This window comes from Xyrauchen texanus, chromosome 8 (genome assembly GCF_025860055.1).
Source record: "Xyrauchen texanus isolate HMW12.3.18 chromosome 8, RBS_HiC_50CHRs, whole genome shotgun sequence".
NCBI classification, from domain to species: Eukaryota; Metazoa; Chordata; class Actinopteri; order Cypriniformes; family Catostomidae; genus Xyrauchen; species Xyrauchen texanus.
The window spans coordinates 26046821-26072915 of NC_068283.1; the positions used below are offsets into that span (position 1 = coordinate 26046821).

General features: G+C 37.7%; 2 protein-coding genes across 5 annotated transcripts in view; both read left to right on the forward strand.

Moving 5' to 3' along the window:
• LOC127647553 (mitogen-activated protein kinase kinase kinase 3-like) overlaps nucleotides 1–9786 on the forward strand; it is a 55139-nt gene extending 45353 nt beyond the window's left edge. For all 4 annotated transcript variants that reach the window (XM_052131852.1, XM_052131854.1, XM_052131851.1 and 1 more), the window contains 4 exons: nucleotides 1340–1471; nucleotides 1911–2040; nucleotides 2206–2383; nucleotides 6450–9786. In XM_052131852.1, coding sequence (XP_051987812.1) covers nucleotides 1340–1471; nucleotides 1911–2040; nucleotides 2206–2383; nucleotides 6450–6678 — 669 coding nt within the window. In that variant the 3' untranslated portion in view covers nucleotides 6679–9786. The remainder of the gene's footprint in view (nucleotides 1–1339; nucleotides 1472–1910; nucleotides 2041–2205; nucleotides 2384–6449) is intronic.
• Nucleotides 9787–18879: 9093 nt separating this feature from the next.
• Nucleotides 18880–25882, forward strand: gfap (glial fibrillary acidic protein). The gene is made up of 9 exons (XM_052131857.1): nucleotides 18880–19376; nucleotides 21875–21935; nucleotides 22458–22553; nucleotides 22749–22910; nucleotides 23062–23187; nucleotides 23767–23987; nucleotides 24110–24153; nucleotides 24266–24351; nucleotides 24617–25882. The coding sequence occupies exons 1-9, from the start codon at nucleotides 18880–18882 to the stop codon at nucleotides 24656–24658; spliced, it is 1335 nt and encodes a 444-aa protein (XP_051987817.1). The 3' UTR covers nucleotides 24659–25882.
• Nucleotides 25883–26095: the final 213 nt, after the last annotated feature.

Here is a 26095-nt window from a genome sequence, read left to right on the forward strand (position 1 = left end):
ATGACTTACTGTAACGAGTGCAGATGAAGGCAGGCGAGGAGTTTGGATCTAAATGCGGGTTTTATTAATTAACAGAGAAAACAAGATAAACAGGAACAAATGAAACATCCACATGGGGAAAACAAAACTAGAACAGGAGAACGTCGAAGGTACACGGAACCTGGATGAACACGACAAGACAGGCAAGGCAGGCAAAACAGGCATCCACAAACATCAGATCAGTGGGAACAACGAACGACAAGGTAATGGAGGAACAGGCAGGGTTTAAATACACAGACACATGAGGATACAAACGAGAATCAGGTGCGCATAATGACAAAATGGAACATGGTGACGGTGACACGGAAAACACGGGGCAGACAACCAAGGATCGTAACACTTACTCATCCGAAATTGTATCCTCGGCTGGATCAAGTCTCTCTTCAAAATGCAAACGTTCATTGGAGTCCCGTTCTAATTCTGAGAAAAATTTAACTCTTTGTCACTATCCAGGAGTTTTCTCACTTGTGTATTGTGCTGTCTTTCAAACGTGCAGAAAAGTGAATGAACTATGTTTTTAAGGAACAGTCGGGAGCGTTCACCATTTGCATTGATCGTCTCAGCATATTACCGTATGAATATCGCCCTCTGCCCGTGGTTGGGATCACATTAGAGATAATTAGCTGAGCCAGGAGAAATTGTACATTGCTTTGTTTCATACAGATTACATTGCAGGAGAATATTTGAATTGTTTTATTTAAAAGTAGAAATCTTAAGCTAGCTTTAGACATATGTTTCATGTTTGTGTGAGGAGTATTCGTGGAGTTTCAGTTCATTTTTGTGACGTGTGTCAGAAATGTGCTCGTGAACATGGAGACTGCTGAAAGCTCACCCTTTTTATTTTCTTTATTTTACAAAAGATTTTATTGTTATTGTGAGTGTATACAAATAAAGGTAAACCCTTTATAGTCTCTAATGATGTCTTACACTTATCTGTATGCCCCAAAATGACGGAGTATTTTATGTTGTTTCTGCTGTAATGACGAAAAAAATCCGCCGGCGTGTCCATCAACCCCAGAGGGTTAAACCCTTTCCTGACTACCACTGCAAAAACATGCACTGTCACTTTCTGTGTTTGTGTGTGTGTTGGCCAGTGTGGTAGTCCAACATTGCATTTCTTGTAGCTCATACCCTCACTTAACACAAACTCAAAAGCAAATAATCTTAGTCTACAGGGAACGTTCTTGCTCTTTTAACACTAAAAAAACCCACATAGAGGACTATTTGATTTCCGCTTCTCTTGTCACAGCTGCTCAGCTCTGCTGTGGTCATGCCATGACTCTTGCCCTCCTTTCTGCAGGAGGTGAGCGCACTAGAATGTGAGATACAGCTGTTGAAGAACCTGCACCACGAACGAATCGTCCAGTACTACGGTTGCCTTAGAAACCACAATGAGAAAACCCTCACCATTTTTATGGAATTTATGCCAGGGGTGAGTTTGGACATGCATTGGCTCATTAAGTGTTTTGGAATCAACAAGGATTAGACTGATATTTTCTAATGTCTTACTACATGGCTTTCTGAAATACTGGAATTCTGATTAGTCAATCAGGGCATTCTGAGGTCAAACATTGTTATAATGACCACTAAACTGTTGGCCGTTCTAGTTTCATGTCTTTCATAAAATCTATGGTCTCTTTTTGAACTAATATAAAAAAATTACATAAAAAAAATTCAACTCCGATTTATATTAATTTCTACATATTTATTTATTTGGTAGGAATCCATGTAATAAACAGGATAATGTAAAGTCATAATTTTTTTGTTTTTTTTGTTGCCATAATTACCTGCTGTACATTATCGCTTACTTGTATATGGTGATTATAACACATGGTAACAATTTTGTGGTCCTGTGGCCTTTCTCCCCTCAGGGCTCAGTCAAAGACCAGCTGAAGGCCTATGGGGCTTTGACGGAGAATGTTACACGAAAGTATACCAGACAGATCCTGGAGGGCATGTCCTACCTGCACAGCAACATGATAGTCCACAGGGACATCAAAGGTACTGTCTGGCATTAGAACTCACATAGTCACAGACTTTTTTTCAATTTCAATAGCAAGGAAACATCAGCAAAAGCCTATTGTCCCTAAAGTTCCTGTGCTTTAATAGTTGCTGAAAATTGTGAAATACTATTGCACACTAATTGCTCTCCCTTTTTGCTTTCAGGTGCCAACATCCTACGAGATTCAGCTGGCAATGTGAAGCTGGGAGATTTTGGCGCCAGTAAGCGACTTCAGACCATCTGCATGTCCAGCACTGGTGTGCGTTCTGTTACCGGAACACCATACTGGATGAGTCCAGAAGTGATCAGTGGAGAGGGGTACGGGAGGAAGGCAGACGTCTGGTGAGAGGAAATTAAGTTGTTTGTGAATAAAAAAAGCAGTAAAACCAGTTGAAAGCAACAAATGTAAACCATATAATGAAAGGAATGAAAACAAGTATGCATCATTTAGATGCTCCACTAATCCAACCTGTTAGGTCACATTTTACGATAAATTGTTTAAGCAGTTATGTAGGAATACCTTACCCTAACCTAACCCAAACTAAAGTCCGTTTACTCAGGTCAGTCACCTCAGTGGCCATCTTAGTATGCCAGTGGCCAGCTAATTATAGTTAAAAGTACCCAGTTTTCTAATCTCCTTGAATGAGAAAAGGCAGATGTTTTTTTGCCCTCTTCATCAGAGAGAAAAAAACGAATATGTATAAGTGTAAGGACAGTAGTAACCAATTTCACAATGCTGCTTTTTGTACATTGGATCATGATATTGTGACCTTGATTGTGAACTATGTGACAGAGATATATAAGGATAAAAAAGCCACATTCTTGCAATACTACAGACCTCTTTTTAACAAGCCAAAGAAAGAGGAATATGGCTATTTACTTATACTTAAGAAGTAAAATAAAGGAGCAAACTTGCACAGATTCTTAGTCCATGGGAGTGGCTTACAGTACTCGCTGTTCAGGGATTCCCCAGCATAAACTGATTGGACAATCTCCCTTCAGGTCAGTAGAGCATTATGATTGGCTAAAAGTCTTTTCGTAAGAGTGAGCTAGAGAGTCTATAGTTCTCTGGGTCTGCAGAGTTCTTTTGAGTTCAACAATGAGCCACAGTGAAGGAGAGCTACAGTATATAGCGTCTCATTGCCATAAATAAACCTACACAAACACAGGCCTCTATCTGGTTCAATCAGTATGTAGTGGTAAAGACAGCAAAAACAAAATTATTAACAGCACTGGAGGGAAAATTTTCCACCAAAACATTCCTGTGAAGTTTCCATTTTTGGAGTGCAAGCTTTGATTGGCTGCATGGATCACATGCCCAGCATTATTGTACACATTTTTACCTTTTATAGCAGATTAAAATAAATTATTTTTATATTTCACCTGGAAGCTACTGTGGTCCCAAGAAGTTTTGGACACTTGAGATACACTTTAAATGTATGATTGTCTTTGCATTAGATAACAAAACATTGAACCAAGAGGCATTTATTTTAAAGGGGGCATGACCTTTTTTTGTCATATGTTTGTAAAACATGATCATTTTCCATCCTCATTCTGACCTTTTGTCAGATACAGAGTATGGGAGTGGAAAAAATTTCCCTCCAAACCTCCCGGCAGAAGATGTATTAAAAGAAATATAAATAAATACATAATGAGAAAAGCTACAGTGTGCTTTATTGGAACACTAGCCCAATTCTGTATAAAATGATTTGTTCACTTACTTTTGAAATATGTCGGCTATTCAATCTCTGGATTAAATAAATTGGCCAAATAATGTGTGGTAATTTATTCAATTGATGTATTTAATGAGTTGTTTTTTTTTTCGTACTGGTAATATCTTTTTATTTTTCATTTGGTAATGTATTATTATCCTTTCTATTATTTCCCTTTCTTTATTTTATAAATTAATATTGCCCTATAATTATGTGAATGATAAAAGATTGGTTGAATGTTCTACACTTTCTTTTTTTTATCAAGACTAGATAAGACCATCAAAACTATATGTCCAATGCGGAGTTAACTTTTTTTAAATAATGGCTTTTGAATCTTTTAAATCGACCCCTCTCTACCACTAAAATACATTTAGATGGCAATCATTTTAATACAAACTAGGCAATTTTAACATTTATGTTTGTTAAAATTAAATTCTATTTAATGCAGTTGAGATGGTGATGCCTTAGATTAGAATAATATATGATTATTCAAAAGATTTAATAGAGGAGAGAGATGTTTTACTGACCTTTATGTATCTTGCGGGAGGTCCAATATAACCAAGTGCCACTAATCTGCATTGGCGATACAGTCGATCGTATTCTTTCTGTTAATATTAGAAATTCCATTTTTCTTTCATACCAGTAGTGTTTAATACATGGCCCAAAATGCAGCAATAATTCACCATTAAAAGTTGTTAACCAGTGTTATGCTCCTAATGGAGGGTTTTTTGTGTGTTCTAGGAGCGAGACGATTTAAAAAAATAAAAGATTTCTCGCTCAAGGCAAAATCAGGCCACTCTGCTTCCACTCCACTCACTTACTCTGGTCAAAAATGTGTGTTTTTGGTGCTGGTTCTCTTTTAATACTTGAGAGAAGACACCCACTGTTGCTCTTGACTGTCCTGACATCGGCTGAGTTCCACTTCGCTTTAAACATCTACTTGCTAACTTTCCTAAGCACTTTCCTTTGGGGGAAAACCCACCGCCATTTTGGAAGTCTGCAATGCAACTCGATTGTGACGGTGACATCACAGCACAGATCATGCTTAACCTATCCCACCCCCACAGAGTGGCCTAATGTATGATGAAAGTGAAGTTAGGCCAATTAAGCAATTTAGAAGAGTTGTATTGAGATTTATCAGCTTAATACTTGTAGCTACCTTAAACTAACAGTTTGTTACACAGTCTTAGCCTTTGTGTTCATTGTAATTAGGGTTGCCTCTTTTGTAGAATAAAGCTGTAGAATAAAGGATACTCTCTCTGAAGTTGTTGGCGTGGCTTTGTTTGTTTGTTTTTTGGTTAAAAAAAAATGGCAGTTGTTGCTTGTGTGAACTTTTCAGATGGTCCCTTATCACACATTTTAGCACAGTGTGTGGACTTTTTAAGACTGTCCCTTACCCACATTAGGCAATATTTGAAACTAATATCAAGGTTAAATTAATGATCTTGAACGATTTCGCTGTGCTTGACATTTTTAATTACAGGGCATTAAGAAACCAGACGCGTCTTTTTATCTTTAAAACGGGATGATCCCGTATTTTACGGGATGGGTGGCAACCCTAATTGTGATGTTACCTTTTTCGTTTGTGTAAATCTTAATTAATCCTTTCTAACAATTAATTCTTATAAAAATACTTTTTTTTTTCTTAACAGACAAGACTTATACAAAAGCTTCTGAAATTAGAACTAAACTTTACCTGAATCTGTGGTTGCGTCAATCTCAGAAAACGTTGTCTTCTCATGTGCCGCCTTCTTTTTATTATTATTATTATTATTATTCCTCTATATTAATCTGTGGCTGTGTTGAAGGATTCTACTGTATAACAGCAGCAGAAGGAGGAAAAAAAAACTGATACTGTGGATTTGCTCTATCTTAATCTTTCATCATTGACAATATTCATCCAGATTTATATCCTCGCTTATATGTGCATTTAGTTTTTTTATTAGACAATTAAGTGTTCTAAATTGAAGAGAGGGCATGCAAAGAAAAATGTGATGACTGTATATGGAAATGTGCACATTGTGTCTCCAACTTCATATCTTGTGAATAATAATAATAATAATAAACCTCATTCCTCATTAAACCTCATCTGGTGACTATATAGGCTATAAAGCTTAATTAGGTAAATACTGTATAATATATAGCATTGTAAGAGACCCAGCTGTCTGTCATTTCAAAATAAGATGTGTATTTCGGGGTTGTTAATAGTTCCGTGTTATGAATCAAATCTTTTCATTTTTTTCCTGGCTATTATTTGGATTTTGGATAAACCATAAACCACGTCTGGGATTTTATTCATTTTGGACTCTTGTTTTCTCCGTGCCTGTGCTTGTCATAGTAAGGAAAGACTTTGACCTTTTTTTAAATAAATCTATAAATCGATTTTCATATCTAATGGACAATTAATCATTTATCTGCCTTTTCCACCAATGCTGTTATTGGTGTCTGCAAAATCCACCGTCGGTCGATGTCCAATGAAGTTAGATCTGGGAAAGGCTCTAGCATTATTTGTTCGCTGTTGCAACTTGATTTGATATTTTGTTATCTAACGCATTTAATGCATTTTTATATGTGACTTAAGTGTCCAAAAATATCCTACTATTTTTTTTTTAGGCCCCTGAACAAGATTTACTGAAAAAAAAAAAAAAAAATGATAAGACAGATAATTTGTCTTAAATTGTGTGTTGTGTGAACAGGAGTCTCGGCTGCACTGTGGTGGAGATGTTGACAGAAAAGCCTCCGTGGGCTGAATTCGAGGCCATGGCAGCCATATTTAAGATCGCTACTCAGCCTACAAACCCCCAGCTTCCCTCTCACATCTCCGAGCACACGCGGGACTTCCTCCGCTGCATCTTTGTGGAGGCCAAATACAGACCAAGCGCGGAGGAGCTGCTCAGACATCCCTTCTCCCAGATCTTGTGCTGATGAGGCCCACCATCCAGAGGAACCAGTTCCTCTGTTGAAAACATTTTAAGGGCTGTTCAAAGACTCAAGTCGTGATAAGCTCATTACAGTATATAAAAGGCAATCTACTCTTCCAGAGCATGTGACCTGCATGCAACCAATCAGCTGTTGCCAGGATGAGGTCACAAAACATTTTTTTCTTTGATGGTTTAATGAGATGTGATGTCTCTGTAACAGCAGGGGGCACTACAGGATTATTTAGTGCTGTAACGCTTTTATTTCAGGAAGTGATTGACATCACTTAAAAGGATGAGCAGAAATATGATACTGCTTGGACTTTAGGGCAAATAAGCTGCTTCAGACTGGAATCTGGCTATGTTCGGAATTGAATATTATATTACTACTTAATGAATACTGCACAGTATAAACTATGTACTGCCTAATATCTATTTTAAATTACAGTTTCACAAACTGTGTTTGTCTCATGACCTCATCGCGTTGAATGTTTAATTCCATATGCAGTTATTATTTTGGACATAAAAGCAGTTATTTTGCAGTCCATAAAAAAAAAATTACTTCAGCTATTACTTCTGCTTCATTCATCACGCTGAAAATGGAAGGTCAAGTCATGCGCACAATATGTATCTCATATACAGTATTCCATGCAGTAAGCTCTGTCTGAGTTTGGAATAGCATACTACTCGTACTATTTCTGCCATACAGCAATAATAGTAAGGGTAGAATGGTAGTATGCTATTTTGAACAAAGCATCTCAGTAAAAGCATCTAATATAAATAATTTTTGCAAATTTAGTGGGTCATCCGGTTGTTCTATGCATACAGTACATTCTATATATTGCAGCAAAAGTAAGAGTAGTAAGCTACTATGCTATTCCGAACATGCCTTCATTACAATAACCACCAAATGTGCCTTCTAAAGCCAAAAAGGCCTATCTCAGTGACCCTTGAATGAGTGTGCTGACATAAGAATGTCTCCTAATAATGAATGTTTCATACAGTCTGCCCCAGATTTATCAAGTTAAAGTTTTTCCTGTTCCATACAGAAGTCACAGCGCTTCTCCATGTGTGCCTATTGTTTAAGTCTCCATGACTCCAGGCACTTGGTGTTAAAGGAAATGTAATAGTTATGTCATGGATTGTTCCTGCCTTAAATGAGTGTGCATGAAAGGTCCTGTGCCCGTCAGCCTCACTTGAGGTATGAGGTTTGCATTTATATGTCACTGTGCCATCTGTGCTTCTGAAAAAGATTCATCTGTTAGATCTCGATAAATGCCATGCTTGCTCGGGGGGTAAATTGCTTTTCCCAGAATTGCACTTCTTTGATTCTTCCTTAACTATTTTAAACTGTGACAGAATATGCCCTAATATTTTTGGTTTAATGCCAAAAAGTGTTATAGTTAAAAGTTCTTAGACTTTAGAAATAGTTTTGTACCATTATAGTGCCTTATATTGCACAGTGGCCTCCTCCTAAAGAACTTGTAAAGTACTTAAGATGCAGCTAATCTCATTAATAATATTCCTGTGAGAAGATTCCCATGGTGAAATTTAAGATTGGGATTCATGTAAGGTATTTTGTTACTGAACTGATTATTTTGGTCGTGGTGAGACATCGAAAACACATTTGGAAGTTTTCTCTCAGACGCAGCCAAAGAAAAGTCTCTCTTAAAAAGTGTTGTGCCTTAAATGTCCTATGGCAGTATATAGGGCTCTTTTGAATCAGATGCACTTTTGTTTAATGAATGTTGAATTTACCACATTTTTCATTTGTTACACAAAATGTGAAGCCTTGAACACTTTTATTTATATCCCAATGTTCAGCCATTTTTTTATATACTATATATATATATATATATATATATATATATATATATGTCTAAATCTATTTTTATATAGTAACTTCAGAGCGTTAGAAATCAAATTGTGCTTTTAGGAACAGACGATGAGTCACAGAATCTTTAGAAACAAAAAGATTTGTAAAAGCAGCTGGTTTTGCAGAGATTACAGTATGATTTTTTTACATGTTTATTTCTGACTGGACAATGAGCTCTGGCTGTTTATTCTGTGCTTGACCTGTGCAAGTCAAAATTCTTCTGTACTCTAAATTTTACTTAGTGTATTTGTATGATCTATGTCAGTTTCTGTTTATCTGTCTGCTTTTTCCCCAAGGAAATGACAAAAAATCCAATACAAACTGGGTTTTGGTGCCCAGTGTTGTTGCTGGAAGTGACCAGTTCCTTCAATCAAACTTTCTAAAATAAGAGCATTATTCACAGAAATGCATTAACACATGTTGTTGCAGTTTAGGAAAGACTTGCAGAGGTTTTGCCTTTATGTTATTCAGAGCTTCAGCATAGAAAAGGTCAATTTTTTATGTTAAAGAAATAGTTCAGTAAAAAGATTTAAATTCTTTCATCATTGGGTGAGTAAAAGATGACCATTTGTATTTTTGGTTATGAATGAGAACACTCAGTAGTTGATGGTATTGAGGTTGATGTAATTCAGAATTATGCAGTAAGTGTTAAGCATTGTTATGTAGAATGTGAGTACATGGGACTTGGGATGTGTGAACTAGGAAGCGTGTCTGTAAAGGCATTAAGCTTTCTTTGTGAGTGTGTTGAGAGATGAGTGAGATAGGTCAATGCCAGGGGGAAAATTTCCACTCAGTTTGACGACTTTTGTTTAGCTCAGGGTTTAAGTGAAATGTGTCCATCACGTGGGCACACAAACACTGACCACAGGACCAAGATATTATTATTTTGGCCTTTTCAAAACCATAACAATTGGATCAAATGAGATCTCAAATAGCTGCTAGTTATTGTTTAGGCAACTATGAATCAGTATTGTACCAAAGGTCCTGTCTCAGAAAAATGCCACAGTAAGCATAGTTTCGAAGAACCCTGGGATAAGCAAATGAACATAAACCAGTATGTTAGATAAACAGTATACCATCATGGTTATGTATCTTGACATGAGACTTGCAGTGCAAAGTCCGGCATATCAGTTATTTTCAAATAAAATAAAATGCACAAAAACCTTATTTCATTTGAAGTGTCCTTGATTTTAATCGTGTGCGCGGTGGTATTTATCACTTTGTGGGGACCAAATGTTCTGAAATGTTTTACATTGTGGGGACATTTTGTCAGTCCCCATGAGAAAAACCGCTTTTAAATCATACTAAATGCAGAATGTTTTCGGTTAGGGTTAGAGGATAGAATATAAAGTTTGTACAGTATAAAAACCATTATGTCTATGGAAAGTCCTCCTAAAACATGGAAACCCAACATGTGTGTGTGTGCATGTGTGTTAAACTCTGAGTAAGATGTGTGTGTTTTGTCAGGTTTAACAGTGTGTTTCCTAGCATTTGTCTCTGTCTATTTGGAGTCGGTCTAAAACATCCACAGTGCTAGCTGCCTTTCTCTGTGAAGACACACCATTGTGGGCATAAATAAAGTAACTGAATTTATGACTTTCCCTCCCCCTCCTCTCTTTCTGCAGTAAAATAGTGCAGAGAGAACATTACATTCAGGAAGAAATGATGCCCACGTAAATGATGTATGATATATATATATATATATATATATATATATATATATATATATATATATATATATATATATATATCATAGAATGATATATATAAAATATTTTCACAGAATGTAAATAAGATACTTTCATGTTGTTGGATGACATTTGTTACACAGAACGTGAAGCCTTGTTTACTGTATTTTATATCCCAATGTTCAGAAATGATTTTTTTTTCAAATATACAAATAAACACTCACCAAGCACGTTATTAGGAACTGTTATTAGGAACTGTGGTTCTAATAAAGTGCCCGATGTGATCTGTTGTAGCCCATCCGCCTCAAGGTTCACCCTGTTGTGCATTCTGAGGTACTATTCTGCTCAATACAATTGTACCAAGTGGTTATTTGAGTTACCGTAGCCTTTCTGTCAGCTCCAACCAGTCTGACCATTCTTCGTTGACCTCTTTCATCAACAAAACATCTCAGTGTGCAGAACTGTCACTGATCTTTATTTTTGGCACCATTCTGAGTAAACTTTAGGCACTGTTCCTCATGAAAATCCCAGGAGATCAGCAGATACAGAAATACTCAAACCAGCCCATCTGGCAGCAGTAATCATGCCATGTTATTTTTTTTTTTACCATTCTGATGTTTGATGTGAACAGTAACTGAATCTCCTGACCTTTTATACATTTCACTGCTGCAGCATGATTGGCTGATTAGATAATCGCATAAATAAGGTGTACAGGTGTTCCTAAGTGGTACTGAGTGTATATATACTGTGTATACATGTAAAGATATATATATATATATATATATATATATATATATATATATATATATATATATATATATATATATATATATATATATATATATATATATATATATACAGTGCATTCATGGAGTATTCCGACCCTTTCATTTTTTTCTCATTTTGTTATGTTGCAGCCTTATGCTTAAAATGCTTTAAATCATTTATATTTTTCACATCAATCTACACTCCATACCCCACAATGAATAAAACAAACAGATTTTTGATAGCTTTGCAAATTTATTAAAATTAAAAAAAGTATTCAGACCCATAACTCAGTACTTATTTGAAGCACCTTTTTACAGCAGCGATTACAGCCTCAAGTCTTTTTGAGTATGATGCAACAAGCTTTGCACATCTGGAATTTTGGGTTTTCTGCCATTCTTCTCTGCATATCTTCAAGTTGGATGGGGACCGTCGATGAACAGCCATTTTCAGGTCTCTTCAGAGATGTTCGATTGGGTTCAAGTGTGGGATCTGGCTGGGCCACTTGCTTTGTCTTGGCTGTGTGTTTAGGGTCATTGTCCTGTTGGAATTTGAACTTTCGGTCAAGTCTGTGGTCCTGAGCGCTCTGGAGCAGGTGTTCACTGCGTTTAGCTTTCCCTCAACCCTGACCAGTCCCCCAGTCCCTTCTGCTGAAAAACACCACCACAGTATGATGCTACCACCACCATGCTTCACCGTTGGGATGGTATTGCACAAGTGATGAGCAGTACCTTGTTTCCTCCAGATATGACGCTTGGAGTTAAGGCCAAACAGTTCAATCTTAGTTTCATCAGACCAGAGAATCTAGTTTCTCACAGTTGAAGAGTCCTTTAGGTGCTTTTTATTAAAAAAAAAAATATTTTGGCCAATTCCAAGTGGGCTTTCATGTGTCTTGCACAAAGGAGAGGCTTCCATCTGGCCACTCTGCCAAACAGCCCAGATCGGTGGAGTGTTGCAGTGATGGTTGTCCTTCTGCAAGTTTCTCCCATCTCCAAACATGACCTCTGGAGTTCAAAAAATGTGACCATTGGGTTTTTGGTCACCTCTCTTACCAAGGCAATCCCCAGATTGCTCAGTTTGGCCAGCTCTAGGAAGAGTCCTGGTTGTTATAAACTTCCATTTAAGAATTATGGAGACCACTGTGATCCTAGGAACCTTCAGTGCAGCCCAAAAAAAATGTGTAGCCTTCCCCAGATCTGTGCCTCGACACAATCCTGTCTCTGAGCTCTGCAGGCAGTTCCTTTGACCTCATGGCTTGGTTTTTGCTCTGATATGCATTTTCAGCTGAGACCTTATATAGACAGGTTTGTGCCAATCCATGTCCAATCAATTGAATTTGCCACAGGTGGAAACCAATCGAAGTGTAGAAACATCTCGAAGATGATCCAGAGATATGGGATGCACCTGAGCTAAATTTCAAGTGTCATGGTAAAGGGTCTGAATACATATGTCAATGCGACACCTGCGATCGTTGTGTCGGGCACCACAAAAGACGTATGATTCGCTGAAGCTGAAAATTGCTTTGATCAACGGCAGATCAGTGGTAAATAAGTCTTTCCTAAATTACTTTTTTGCCTTGGGAGGACTGGATGGACTATGCTTTACTGAAACATGGCTTAAGATTGGAGATTCGAGTCCACTTTCTGAACTTCAACCGCCTGAATGTAAGTCCTTCAACTCACCACAAGCATCAGTTTTAACCCATGGTTTATCCAATAAAGATATGGAATTGGGAGATTTTGGCATTTCTGACCATAAGGCTATCGTGTTTTCGGTGCCTTTTACATCGTATACGGACAACGCTGTAAAACCCAGGCACCGGTCAAGAATACTGACATCCACAACCGGTGAGGAATCTTCTGCTGCTTTCAATGAGGCGGTTAAAGTCTCAGAGATACATCTACACAATTGAAATGCTGTTGAACACCTCAGCTGGTTTAACTCTGCCTGCACTACGAATTTAGATGAAGTGGCTCATTTCAAAGCTAAACATCAAAAACCTAAGCCTGAACCCTGGTTAAATGAGACCATACGGATTCTAAGACAGGCCTGTCGATGAACAAAGGAAATGGAAGAAAGATAAACTTCTGGTTTACTATGAAATATTAAGGAACTCACTTTCTAAATTCTAGCGGGCGATGATAGCATTTAAGTCAAAATACATTGCGGATCTCATCAAGAAGAACTGCAATAACCCTAGAACTCTCTTCAATAACATTAATGCGGTAGTAAACCCAGCTGTTAATATATTTCCTCAGTGAGTCGGCAGCATTGCGGCAATTCTTTATTAACAAAATAATAGACAAGACTGAACATCACACCCTCCACATTTGTTCTGGCTGGTCTGCCTACATGTCATGCAGATTTTAATCAATTCACAGCAATTTCTCTCTGCCGGAAATTCTAAATAAGCTGAAGCCTACCAGGTCTACATTTGACGTAATTCCTCCCAGGCATTTTAAAGATGTTTGAAACATGCCACTGTTTAACCACTGCTTAAACGGCCAAATTGCCTCTAAACTGTCATTTATTTAAAAAATACTGGAGAAGGCAGATTTACAGCAACTTTACAATTTCTTGGAAGAAAACGAGCTATGTGAAATGTTTCAAGCTGGCTTCAGAAGACTGAGACAGCACTGGTTAAGGTGTTAAATGATGTACTGTTGACTGTGGACTGGTAATTTTTCAGTGCTTGTGCTCCTCGATCTAAGTGCTGTCTTTGACACAATTGATCACATTTTTCTGCTCTCTCGTTTAAAACATTGTGTTGGCATCCAAGGGAATGTTTTGAAGTGGTTCCAGTCCTATTTTAAGAACAAGATTCTCAGTGAATATTGCTGAATTCTCATCTAGTGTTGCCCCATTAGGCATGGTTTTTAAGAAAGATAACATTTCGTTCCACTGTTATGCAGACAATACTCAAATCTATCTTCCGCTAAAACAAAACACAAACTGCACAAACTCTTCCTAAAACTTTAAAAAAAGTTTCCTTAAACGTTCTAAATTGAAATGAAAGACAGAGGTGATAGTCTTTGACCCCTCTGAGACCCAAAAAACATCTAACATTTATTTTGGGCCTCTATCTCAGTATTTAAAACTGTGTATAAATAAGGGAGTCTATATGGATTGTACCCTGAAATTTGACAAACAAGTCAGCTCTGTGGTCAAATCCAGCTTTTTCCATCTAAGATCGCTGGCAAAGGTGAAGGCCTTCCTGTCTTTTAAGAACTTTGAGAGGACTATCCATGCTTTTATCACGTCTCAGCTCAATTATTGTAACTCACTTTATTAAAGGTATTAGTCAAGCTTACTTTTCTAGGCTCCAAATGGTGCAAAACTGGAGTTAAGAAATACGAACATATCACACCTACGTTAATATCACTACACTGGCTGTCGGTATGCTGTAGAATTGAAATTACCGTAAACTTCAATTAATGGCCTTTAAATTTCTCAATGGTCTGGCACCATCCTATCTCACAGATCTCTTGTCAGAACATTGTTCAGGGAGATTTTTGAGATCTTCAAATCAGAGACAGTTAGTAGTGCCAAGGACCAGATTAAAACTTAAAGGGGACCGAGACTTTTCAGAAGCAGCTCCAAAACTTTGGAACAGTCTTCCTGAACTTCCATTAGAACCACCTTGACTATATCCAGTTTTAGATCAAAACTTAAAACCTATCTGTTTGCAATAGCTTTTAATCAGTGAGGTGATGGTTATTTTATGCTGTTCTTTCTATGCCCTATAGGTGTATTGCTGTGGATTATTTATTTCATTTTAACTTTTATTTTACTATGTCCAGCACATTGGTCAACAGCTGTTGTTTTAGTTGTGCTTTATAAATAGTGACATATTTCAGTTTTTTATTTGTAATACATTTTTTTTTTAAACAATCCCTTTACAATAAAGATCTGACTGACTGACACCAAAAGAAAGATTCCCAGGGTCGCTACTCATCTGCTTGAACGTGCATTAGGCATGCTGCATGGAGACATAAGGACTGCAGATGTGGCCAGGCCAATACATTGCAATGTCCGTACTGTGAGACGCCTAATGCAGAGTTTACACTACACTATTTTAAGCCCAATTTTTGCTCGCCAACAGTTTTGTGGTGATCGCTTCATTCATTGAAGTAAAAAATATTTTAAGAGAGTGTCATTTGTCTGCCTCTTAAAGGTTAGTACACTTGGTTTTTGCACTGTTTTCTGGATAAACAAAATTCATGTTGTGGTAGACAGAGTTTATATTTCTATTCCTCCACACACACACACACACACACACACACACACACAAAATACAATTCCCAATACCATTTACACATAACTATACACAAGTGTGCCAGATTAGAGCAGTCTGACAGTCTAGTTGTGGCTTTCACTTGATCAGTCAGTGGAAACGGCATTAGAATTCTGCTGTTTTCTTCTGTTCTGTTTCACTAGACACATTACTCAGCTGTTTGAGAGATTAAGACTAAGCATGTTAAAAAGAGATTGAGTAACAAAACAAATAAAGATGATTTGAAGGGAGAACAGCTGGAGGGAGTGTGGAATACAGATATTGCTATGGGGGAGAAGAAAAAAAACATTTTCTTTCTGTAATTGACTTTCCACTTTGAACTTTTCACCTCGCTTGAATGTTTCGTCTGTGACAGACTTTCACCCAGTTACCGGGTCTGAGGCAACCACAGTCATCTCTTCAGACATTCATTAGGCGATCGTAATGCTGGCTCCTCCATGTTTATTCTGACACTAAACACACCAAACTGAATCAATTTACAACTTAGTTTACAGTGGAACCAGCTCTTCTTAAAAAAAAAAAAAAAAAAACACATTTGTACGATAAAATTCTAAGTCTTTTGTATTCTAGTCACTCCATTGGAAGGTCCAGCCACCAACTTCCATGAGAAACCCAGGTATTATAGGACATTTTGTTGTGGTCAATATTTTTTACTTTTTGTGTAGGCTTCTGCTACTTTTTCCCTATTTTTGCATGGAGAAAGTTATTATATTGCATGTAATAGGCTTTTTGATGCTGAAGTTTAATAACGGTCATCAGTTTTTTAAGAAATAAAAGATTCTATAGCCCTACATTACATTTACTTCACATTGGCAGTTATTGCAATTCTACATATTGTTGAATATACAGCAAAGGACAATAACTACACTTTTTTTTATTTTATTTAGTGTTGTTCTGTCCTGTGACATAAATATGGTTGCCACAATATGCTCAGACTTAGAGAAAACAGAATGAAAATTGCAGTAAATACTAAATACACCATTTGAAGGCTTTTTCTTGAAAGCATGTTCAGTGTTGACATAGTTACCGCATTTGTAGTTGTTGTCTTCCCACTGCACTGTCTCAGCTTGGCATTAAATATTAATCTCTTTAATAGTTCATATCATTTTGTAAAATTCCAATAAAGCATAACACTTTTTAAAAAAAAAATAAATAAATATGTAAAATTTTGTAAATATATATTATCTATTTTTACTTGCATGTAAAACCAGTTTTGTTTACCTCAGATTCGAGGATCAGGGTGACATGAACGATCCTGGAACTGTAATATATGATTTACATCTTTAAAAACAAGACATTTTAGATGAGATGAGATGATTTAGAGCTCATATGTATTGCACTAACCAACAATTGGTGTTGGTGCATTATCCTGTTGGAAGTAGCCATCAGAGGATGGGTACATGGTGGCCATAAAGGGATGGACATGGTCAGAAACAATGCTCAGGTAGGCCATGGCATTTAAACGATGCCCAATTGGCACTAAGGGGCCTAAAGTGTGCCAAGAAAACATCCCCCACACCATTACACCACCACCACCAGCCTGCACAGTGGTAACAAGGCATGATGGATCCATGTTCTCATTCTGTTTACGCCAAATTCTGACTCTACCATCTGAATGTCTCAACAGAAATCGAGACTAATCAGACCAGGCAACATTTTTCCAGTCTTCAACTGTCCAATTTTGGTGAGCTCTTGCAAATTGTAGCCTCTTTTTCTTATTTGTAGTGGAGATGAGTGGTACCCGGTGGGGTCTTCTGCTGTTGTAGCCCATCCGCCTCAAGGTTGTGCGTGTTGTGGCTTCACAAATGCTTTGTTGCATACTTCGGTTGTAACGAGTGGTTATTTCAGGCAAAGTTGCTCTTCTATCAGCTTGAATCAGTCAGCCCATTCTCCTCTGACCTCTAGCATCAACAAGGCTTTTTCGCCCACAGGACTGCCGCATACTGGATGTTTTTCCCTTTTCACACCATTCTTTGTAAACCCTAGAAATGGCTGTGCGTGAAAATCCCAGTAACTGAGCAGATTGTGAAATACTCAGACCGGCCCGTCTGGCACCAACAACCATGCCACGCTCAAAATTGCTTAAATCACCTTTCTTTCCCATTCTGACATTCAGTTTGGAGTTCAGGATATTGTCTTGACCAGGACCACACCCCTAAATGCATTGAAGCAACTGCCATGTGATTGGTTGATTAGATAATTGCATTAATGAGAAATTGAACAGGTGTTCCTAATAATCCTTTAGGTGAGTGTGTGTGTGTGTGTGTGTGTGTGTGTGTGTGTGTGTGTGTGTGTGTGTGTGTGTGTGTGTGTGTGTGTGTGTGTGTGTGTGTGTGTGTTAGAGCAGGATTCATTTCACAATTTAATACTCTTCGTGCGCTTTGTCAGATATATAATAAGTATTTCAAAGCACTCAGAAAAGGAAGCTGTCAGCCAGGTGAGGTGACTGGTCTTTCTGCCACAAAGGGGCTTTTTTTCTTGGGGGAAAATCTTTAAAAATTATGTATCTGGCATTTCACCATTTCATTAGTTGCTTTATTTGAATTAAAAGGGTGTGTTTTCAGATTTACTCTAGTTTTGTTCTTCAAACCTTCTAATCTTCTCACCCTCTTTCCTAAACAACTACAGTTGTGTAACACAAACCCAGACCTCTCACCGGACCTGACTATCCATCCATAACAAACCTGCAGTCTGCTGGCTAATGTGGTGGCTTTTGAGAAGCTAATCCTCAGTAAATTTGATGGTGGGTGTGTTGTTTTCTGTCTGGTTGTGGCTTTCTCTCTGACCTGACATACTGCACTCCCCTACAATTTGTGTCCTCTTTTCCTTGTGCCAGAGAAATGCATTACAATGCAAAGAAAGCAGACTGTGAAAAAGTCTTTGGATCTTTTGAACTGACACTGAAAATGTCTGTATGATCTGCTATTGGTCATGAAACTTGACAATTATCAAGAGCAAGTTGCTGTATACAGTTAAATGAGTCAAACCTCCCTTTTTTCTGGTTAACTGATATGAATTAATGGTGCTGGAAGGCCTGTGTGTGATGTTCCCAGATCAGCAAAAAAGAGATGGGTTAACCAACTGTACACTTTTTATAATCACAGAATTACGTAATCGCCCAGTGTTCTGTGATATCTTTAAAATCTCTCTTAGATTGGCAGGAAAACTGACAGAGAAGGAGAGGAACTCCAAATTAACTCTAAAGAGGGACAACTTTTCATAGGGTGAGATGGTATTATACTGATACTAAAATATCACAGCCATTCCAGTCTGTCTCACAATTGCTGTCTCTCTCTTTGTAGTGTGAATCTGTTCCAGCAGTGGCATGAATATGATTTTTTCTGACTGAGTGCCACCCCCCCAAACACACATAGTGCACCCCACACCAGAGACACAGTCAGAATAGAGTGAAAAGAGCCGGTCAGAAGACTGGGTGGACAAGCACAAGCAATTCCAAGCTCACGCACACACACACTAGCCTTTGCCCTCCCCATTGGATCCTCTCACTCTCAATCTCTCCCCCTCACTCCCATCTTCTCTATAAAAGACCATTGTTCACCCACACTTGATCCCATTTCCCTTGCCATGGAGAACCAACGTGCTTTCTCATCCTACCGAAAGCGTTTCGGTACCCCTGGTGGCTCCCCATCGGTGGGAGTCACCAGCCGTCTTAGCACGGGCCGATTGTCTCTCCACAGCAGCCCGCGCCACCTCACTTCCAGCCCCATCACCTTTTCCACATCTCGCTTGTCCCAGGGTGGGGAGCGTCTGGACTTCTCAGCTGACTCCTTGCTGAAAGCCCAGTACAGGGAGAATCGCAAGAATGAGAAGGTGGAGATGATGGGGCTGAATGACCGCTTCGCCAGCTACATTGAGAAAGTGCGCTTCCTGGAGCAGCAGAATAAGATGCTGGTGGCAGAACTGAACCAGCTGAGGGGGAAGGAGCCCAGTCGCTTGGGTGACATCTACCAGGAGGAGCTGAGGGAGCTGCGCAGGCAGGTGGATGGCCTCAATGCTGGTAAAACCAGACTGGAGATGGAAAGAGACAACCTGGCCTCAGACTTGGCCACACTTAAACAGAGGTAAGACAGAAATATTATTTCATCAAATAGGAAGAAATTGCAAAAGGAGATAATGAGAAGAACACAAATTCTTTGATCATGCTTAATGATGCAGATGTACAGTATTTTATAATGGACAGTTCCAACACTAAATTCTGATTGGATGAGTTGTTTATTAACTATAAACACACATCTGTGACCACACATTATATATTAATGTGCCACTATAATTAAATGAATCTGAGTTGAAATTACACTATTATCCCATTTATTACATAACTGTTGATTTGAGTTATTTTACTGGCTTACATGAAAAGATTGCAGAGTGATATGAGAAGTAGGAAATATGACTTGCAATCAGTGGTATAGCCAAGGGTGGGCCATGCTCACCCAAATTAGACCCAGGCCCACCCAGAACATTTGAGATAATTTTTTAATTTTTTTTTTTTTATCAAATATACAGTATATTTTTAAATAGTTAAAAAAAAAATACATAAATTCTGATTTCTGCAAGTGTGAAAGAACTGTTTGCCTTTCTGTTAAGGAAATTTTGGTAAAAAAACAAAAACCACACAACCACCCACACAAAAGTAGCAAAAAGCTACGCCCTTGCTTGCAATAACTGGATGATTGTTATAATATCACTTCATGCTTGGATGTGTGATTAATTATTTAAAAAAATGGTATGTTAGATGGAACTGGAAGCAGTTGACCAATCAGAATCGAGTATCCAGCGAGCCATTTAATAATGATCTACTATATATTACTTGCTGTAATAATGGTTTATTCCGATTTTTTATATTTAAAAAACATTATTATTGATTTTACAAAGGGTAGGTAAATCACATTTTATGCTTTAATATAAATTATTTTGGTGGCAAAAATGTAAACATTGAGGCACCTGAGAAGTCTTATTTTACTAGTTTAATTAGCCTATTTTATAATGAGTCTATTTAATCTATTTTTAAAGGTTAGCATTGTTCAAGTCAATATGTCAAAGTAAAAGAATAATATTAGAGATTTGTTTTTATAAAATAATTAAAACAAATAATTTGTGTCTGGTTGGGGTGGAGGTATCAAGCATTCCAGGACACACCAAAAGGAATGCTCAGAGCAACAGAAAAACAACATCACAATAAAGGTCAATAGCCATGCTAAAGAAACCCAATACATTTAAATGGCCCTTAAACAAATGTATAGTCAGTTGCCATGGATGGAAAGAACAGCTGTGTTAAGAACCAACATTTCAGCATATCAAGATTTTCTTCAACAACGGTACTATTCTGCCACAACCACAATGTTACAGTGTAAATTTATAGTGCTCGAAAGCGGTGTTCATCAAGAGGCTCCTCATTTCTCTCTCAAGCTCTCTTTTCAAACTAAAGCCTTATCCACAGAATGGGATGGGGGCAGGGAGGGGCACAATACCTCAGCTTCCACAAAGACTGCACACACCCCATGCAGATGTCCTGTTGTTAGCCAAGGTCTAAGAGAGAAGAACCACATTTTTAACCAAATGTCAAACCCTCAAAGCCTTTTAACTCCCTGGAATGTGTAACCAGCATGTTTCCCATACCAGTAAGTTTTAGATCATTTAGTCACCTAATTTGATGTGAACATGTAATCTGAATGAAAATGATCCTAATAAAACTTACTAAAACAGGAAAATGTGGCGTTGATATATGCTCTTTCCTTTGCTGGACGAGTATTAAACATTACCTCATGTTTAATGAGGTATAAATGGACCAAACATTAGTAACATCTCTGTAAAACAGATTAAAGTCAATACTCAATAGAGAGGAATTTTTTTTAACATGATCTACTGACATTGATCTATTGACAACAAGTGTTTATTTAAATTTTTTTTTAAATATATATATATATATATATATATATATATATATATATATATATATACACACACACACACACACACACTGGTGCAGATACATTACTGTCTGGAAAGGGTTGTTCGTATTTATGCTCAAATAATAGAAGCTGTTTATTTCTAATTTCCTGTGCTGATTATGTTGGACTGCCTATGTCAGGTGTAACTGCTCAGTTTAGAATGGCTCCATATGAAAGGGTGTGCGTAAACTCCACCCCGTGGGAAAGACTGGTAGCTGCAGTGTGTGTGAACAGTTAATGATGCATGAGTGATCCATTGATCTCTGTTCAGCCCCCTGCTGCAGGTCTTACACCACTGTGTTAGATCAACTCAAACTCAAATATTAAACTACCTAATCTATTAGCTATTCATGATTCAGTTTGAGGGCTGGAGAAATTATCTTCATGACATCAAAGAACATACATTTAGTTGTTGATGGAATGCTATTGGTCAAGTCTGAATCCAAGACAGACATGTCCCCTGCAGAATTCAGGTCACCGGTAACCAATACAGGGTTTTCAATGGCTGGTTCTTATACTGGTTCTAAATATGTTACAACTTTGCTGTTGGCTGAAGGTTAAGAAGAAAATTAACTTTAGTAATGTTAACTTTTTTCTTATCACTCTTCCAGATTTCAAGATGAGACTGCCCTACGACAAGAGGCAGAAAATAACCTCAACACCTTCAGACAAGTAAGGAACACTCCATTTCCATCTTGTTCAAATGTATAAGGAAAAAATTGGGATAATGCATACAATACATACACCTTTTTTGAGATGGCACCAGTGCAGACCTGGCACACTTAGTAGTAGTTCCCTTTATTAAATCATCATGCATTTTTGTTGTGTGGAAAACAGATAATAATTAAATTATTGTAACTTCCAATGGAAAACATTATTTGAGCAATATGAATGAACGTTACATTTATATAGCGCTTTTCTGACCCTACACTCAAAGCGCTTTACACAGCGAACCGGGGACACTCCATCCACTTGGATGATGAGACGGCAGACATAGTGAGCTAGTACGCTAACACCACAACAGCTATTGGTGGAGAGGAGAGAGTAGAGTGATACAGCTAATTAATGGAATATTAGGGTGGATAGATGACAGTTTTTTTTTTGGGTTCAAAAATCTAAGGAGCATGTTCAGAGACATGAGGCTTCTACATAAATATACTATGTATTGCTCATGAGTTTGACTTCTAATTGTAGGATATGGATGAAGCAGCTCTAAACCGCATGCAGCTGGAGAGGAAGATTGATGTTCTACAGGATGAGATCAATTTCCTGAAGAAGGTCCATGAGGAGGTATCTTATCACTCTCTGTCTCTTCACTTCCTACATCCGATCACTTCACTCCTGTCGCTTATCATTTTACTCCAATACTCTCTCACACAGGCAAACCCTACATTCATACACACACTCCATTACATTCATCTGGAAATGCAATTCAGCCTTTTATTTATCTCTCTCTCTGTGTCTCACTTTGCTTTCTCTGTGTAGGAGATGAGGGAGCTAATGGAGCAGCTGATGGCCCAACAGGTTCATGTGGATCTGGATGTGTCTAAGCCAGACTTAACTGCTGCATTGAGGGACATTAGAGCTCAGTTTGAGGTCATGGCCACCTCAAATATGCAGGAGACTGAGGAGTGGTATCGCTCAAAGGTTACATAAACACACACACATGCTTTCTCCTTAGTGCGTTTTCTTTTCTAGAAGATAGTACAACATTTTATTTATGTATATTTTCTGTTGTAAATTGGAATGAAGGCAATCTAAACTACTTTTGCAATTCAAATGCATTTTTACCTCCCAGTTTGCTGATCTGACTGACGCGGGCAGTCGAAATGCAGAGGCTCTGAGGCAAGCAAAGCAGGAGGCCAATGATTATCGCCGGCAGATTCAGAGCCTGACCTGTGACTTGGAATCTCTTCATGGGACTGTAAGCATTTAATTTCACATCTCACCAAACTTGTTCAGAAAAATTACAAATATATGTATGTTATTAATGAACCATCAGTGCTTGTACATCAAAAAAATTGTTAAAAAGTTAAATTTAGGTTTAGGTTCATTTCATTACACATTTTGATTCTGAACATTCTAGCAATCCAAGTCATTGGGAGATTTTCAAACTAAAGGAACACTATGAGGCCTCAGCAAACTTCAAAGGGGGCTTCCAAAATTACAAAATATTATTTCATAAGTAAGAACAACTCCCTTCAACAACTGTTGTTTTTTACTGAAGAACATCCAGTTTGTGAAACTTCTAGAATCAGGAAGTTAACCCTAATGAGTACATAATCTATTGACACTACAAGTGTTCTGTTCTAGAGGAAATATCTCTAGCCTTCAAACATTGTCTTGGACAATGGGGGGCCTTGGAGTAAAGAAGGTTTTGTACCACAGTAATTATTCTGTACTCAACTTTACTTTAGGCTTCCTGACAGAAAAGCTATTATGGATAAAATCCTCATTCCTGTCAGTCCACTCAATTCAATATTCTTTCTTTTTTTATTTTAAGAACGAGTCTATGGAGCGTCAGCTGCGAGATATGGAGGAACGTTTTGCCCTAGAGACGGCTGGTTACCAGGATACTATAGCTCATCTGGAGGACGAGATCCATATGCTGAAGGAGGAGATGGCCAGACACTTGCAGGAGTACCAGGACCTGCTCAATGTCAAACTGGCCCTGGACATAGAAATCACCACCTACAGGAAGCTGCTTGAAGGAGAGGAAAGCAGGTTAGGAGAGGAGAGGGTTGAAATGGCACACCAACCCAAATTACATTTTATGTTCTCATGCTTAATTCAAATACCTCAGAATAAAATTGTTGTAATGAAATAAATGCACTTGTGCCTCTTAGAATCACAGTTCCAGTGCAGAACTTCAATAACTTACAGTTTAGAGGTGAGTAACTATTCATCACCCAAGGTTTCATCATCATCTTTGTTGATATGTCTCAATTTCTACAGCTGTAGGCCTTCTGACTTCATATTTTTGGTGTGTTTTGTTTTGTCAGAGACCAGCATGGATACTAAGCTGACTCCAGAGGCACATGTGAAGAGGGGCATAGTCGTGCGCACTGTTGAGACTCGAGATGGGGAGGTAAACGCAAGAAGGTGCAATACACAGTACAACAGTAAACTACATACAAAATTGAAAAGATCTGAACAACAGCTGCACATTAATGCACTCCTGAAACAACAGCAGCAGATGGCAGCCTTTTTCTTTTTCAATTATTCCAACTCTCACAAGAGAATAGGACGACTGGTTGATCAGTTTATCTGTTGCATGGCAGATTTGTACTTTTTATTATGTGTGTTGTGTTTCTGTTTCAGCTAAAACTAACATATGTTATATATTTTCAAAGATAATTAAAGAGTCCACTACGGAGAGGAAGGATTTGCCCTGATCAGTCTCAAGCACTGGATTGGCAGCAATTGAAGAGCACAGATTCATGGCCCAAACTTACTCCTGTCTCACTAATACTTCTGGATGTTGTGATCAAAGCTCACCACCACTATCAAATGTCCTCACTTATCCTCCCCTGATGTTCTGTCAACTGCTTAAAAACAACCATTCAATTATGCATACTCAGAAATTAGGGCAACTACGCTGTCCTATATAGTCAAGTCAGTTGTTTTTGCATAGTGCTTTTTTTAATTGTATCACAAAAAGTTTAAAAGCAGCTTTACAGAAAATTATGCTGTATAAGAAAATAATGCTATAACGTCTCTAATGTCTTAAAGTCCTCATTGTGCGGTTTAAATGAATAACGTGATTGAAAATCTTGCGTCTTCAGTTTATAGGCAAAACACAGTAACAACGGCAACACTGGAATGAGCAAAAATGTCTGATCACAGTCTAAGAGATCTCATTTCATTCATATTTAGCTATGACTAAATAGCTCAGCATTACAGGATGAACTGAAAAAAAAAACAGAGGGCATTTTACTACTTAAAACGCTTAGTTTTCTCCATTCCAGTGTTAATCTTTTTCTCTCTCTTGGTGCTGTGGAAAAGAGTCTAAGCATAAGAGTAGACTAGTTTATCTCTGACTGTGCCATGAAAAGTCATGGTTAGATGGATGGAAGTAGTTCTGGTCTGAACAAGTAGTAGTGGAGAGTGGGCAGTCTAGTTTGATATAGCTTTATTGCTTTTGTCAAGGACAAATGTGATGTAGTCTTTAAGAATTTTGTATTAGATGAAGAAGAGCAGGTTTTGGAAATGGTAGTTTTTAATGGTCAGTGTTAAAGGCAGAATTAAACTTTTAACGTAGGATTTCAAGGGGATGATTTTGTCAGCGGTGCTATTTGAAACTTTTATCCCACTTTTCTGAATACCCTCTCACTGTGTAAGTTCTGACACAGTGGGTCTCTTTGGACCTAGGTTAAAAATGCTTTAAAAATCCAGTGAAGCTTGTTGACTTGTAGAAAGCTGATTTACCATATGGTAAATTCTAATTATCAATGAACGTTAACTGACAGTAGACTCTTTCCAGTCTCTTATACTTGACCCATGCATACATACAGTATGCATCTACTCACATAGCGTTACCCATCATATGAACAAATGATTGTTGATTTTTGCTTTTTAACTGTCTCTAATTAAATATATTACCAATTAAAATGGATCTTTTCAACCCAAGATGGTTCATTTTCACATTACTCTTGCATATTGCATTTAGGATGTCACATAATTGTTGCAGTTAATATTAATAGCAATAAAAAAATCTGATCTGTCTATAAGCCTGTTTATAAGAACTGCTCAACACATCCGTGGATTTCATAACAGCTGATTTATTCTGACTGATTTATTCTAATAATGGTGAATGGTCCCTCAATATCTAA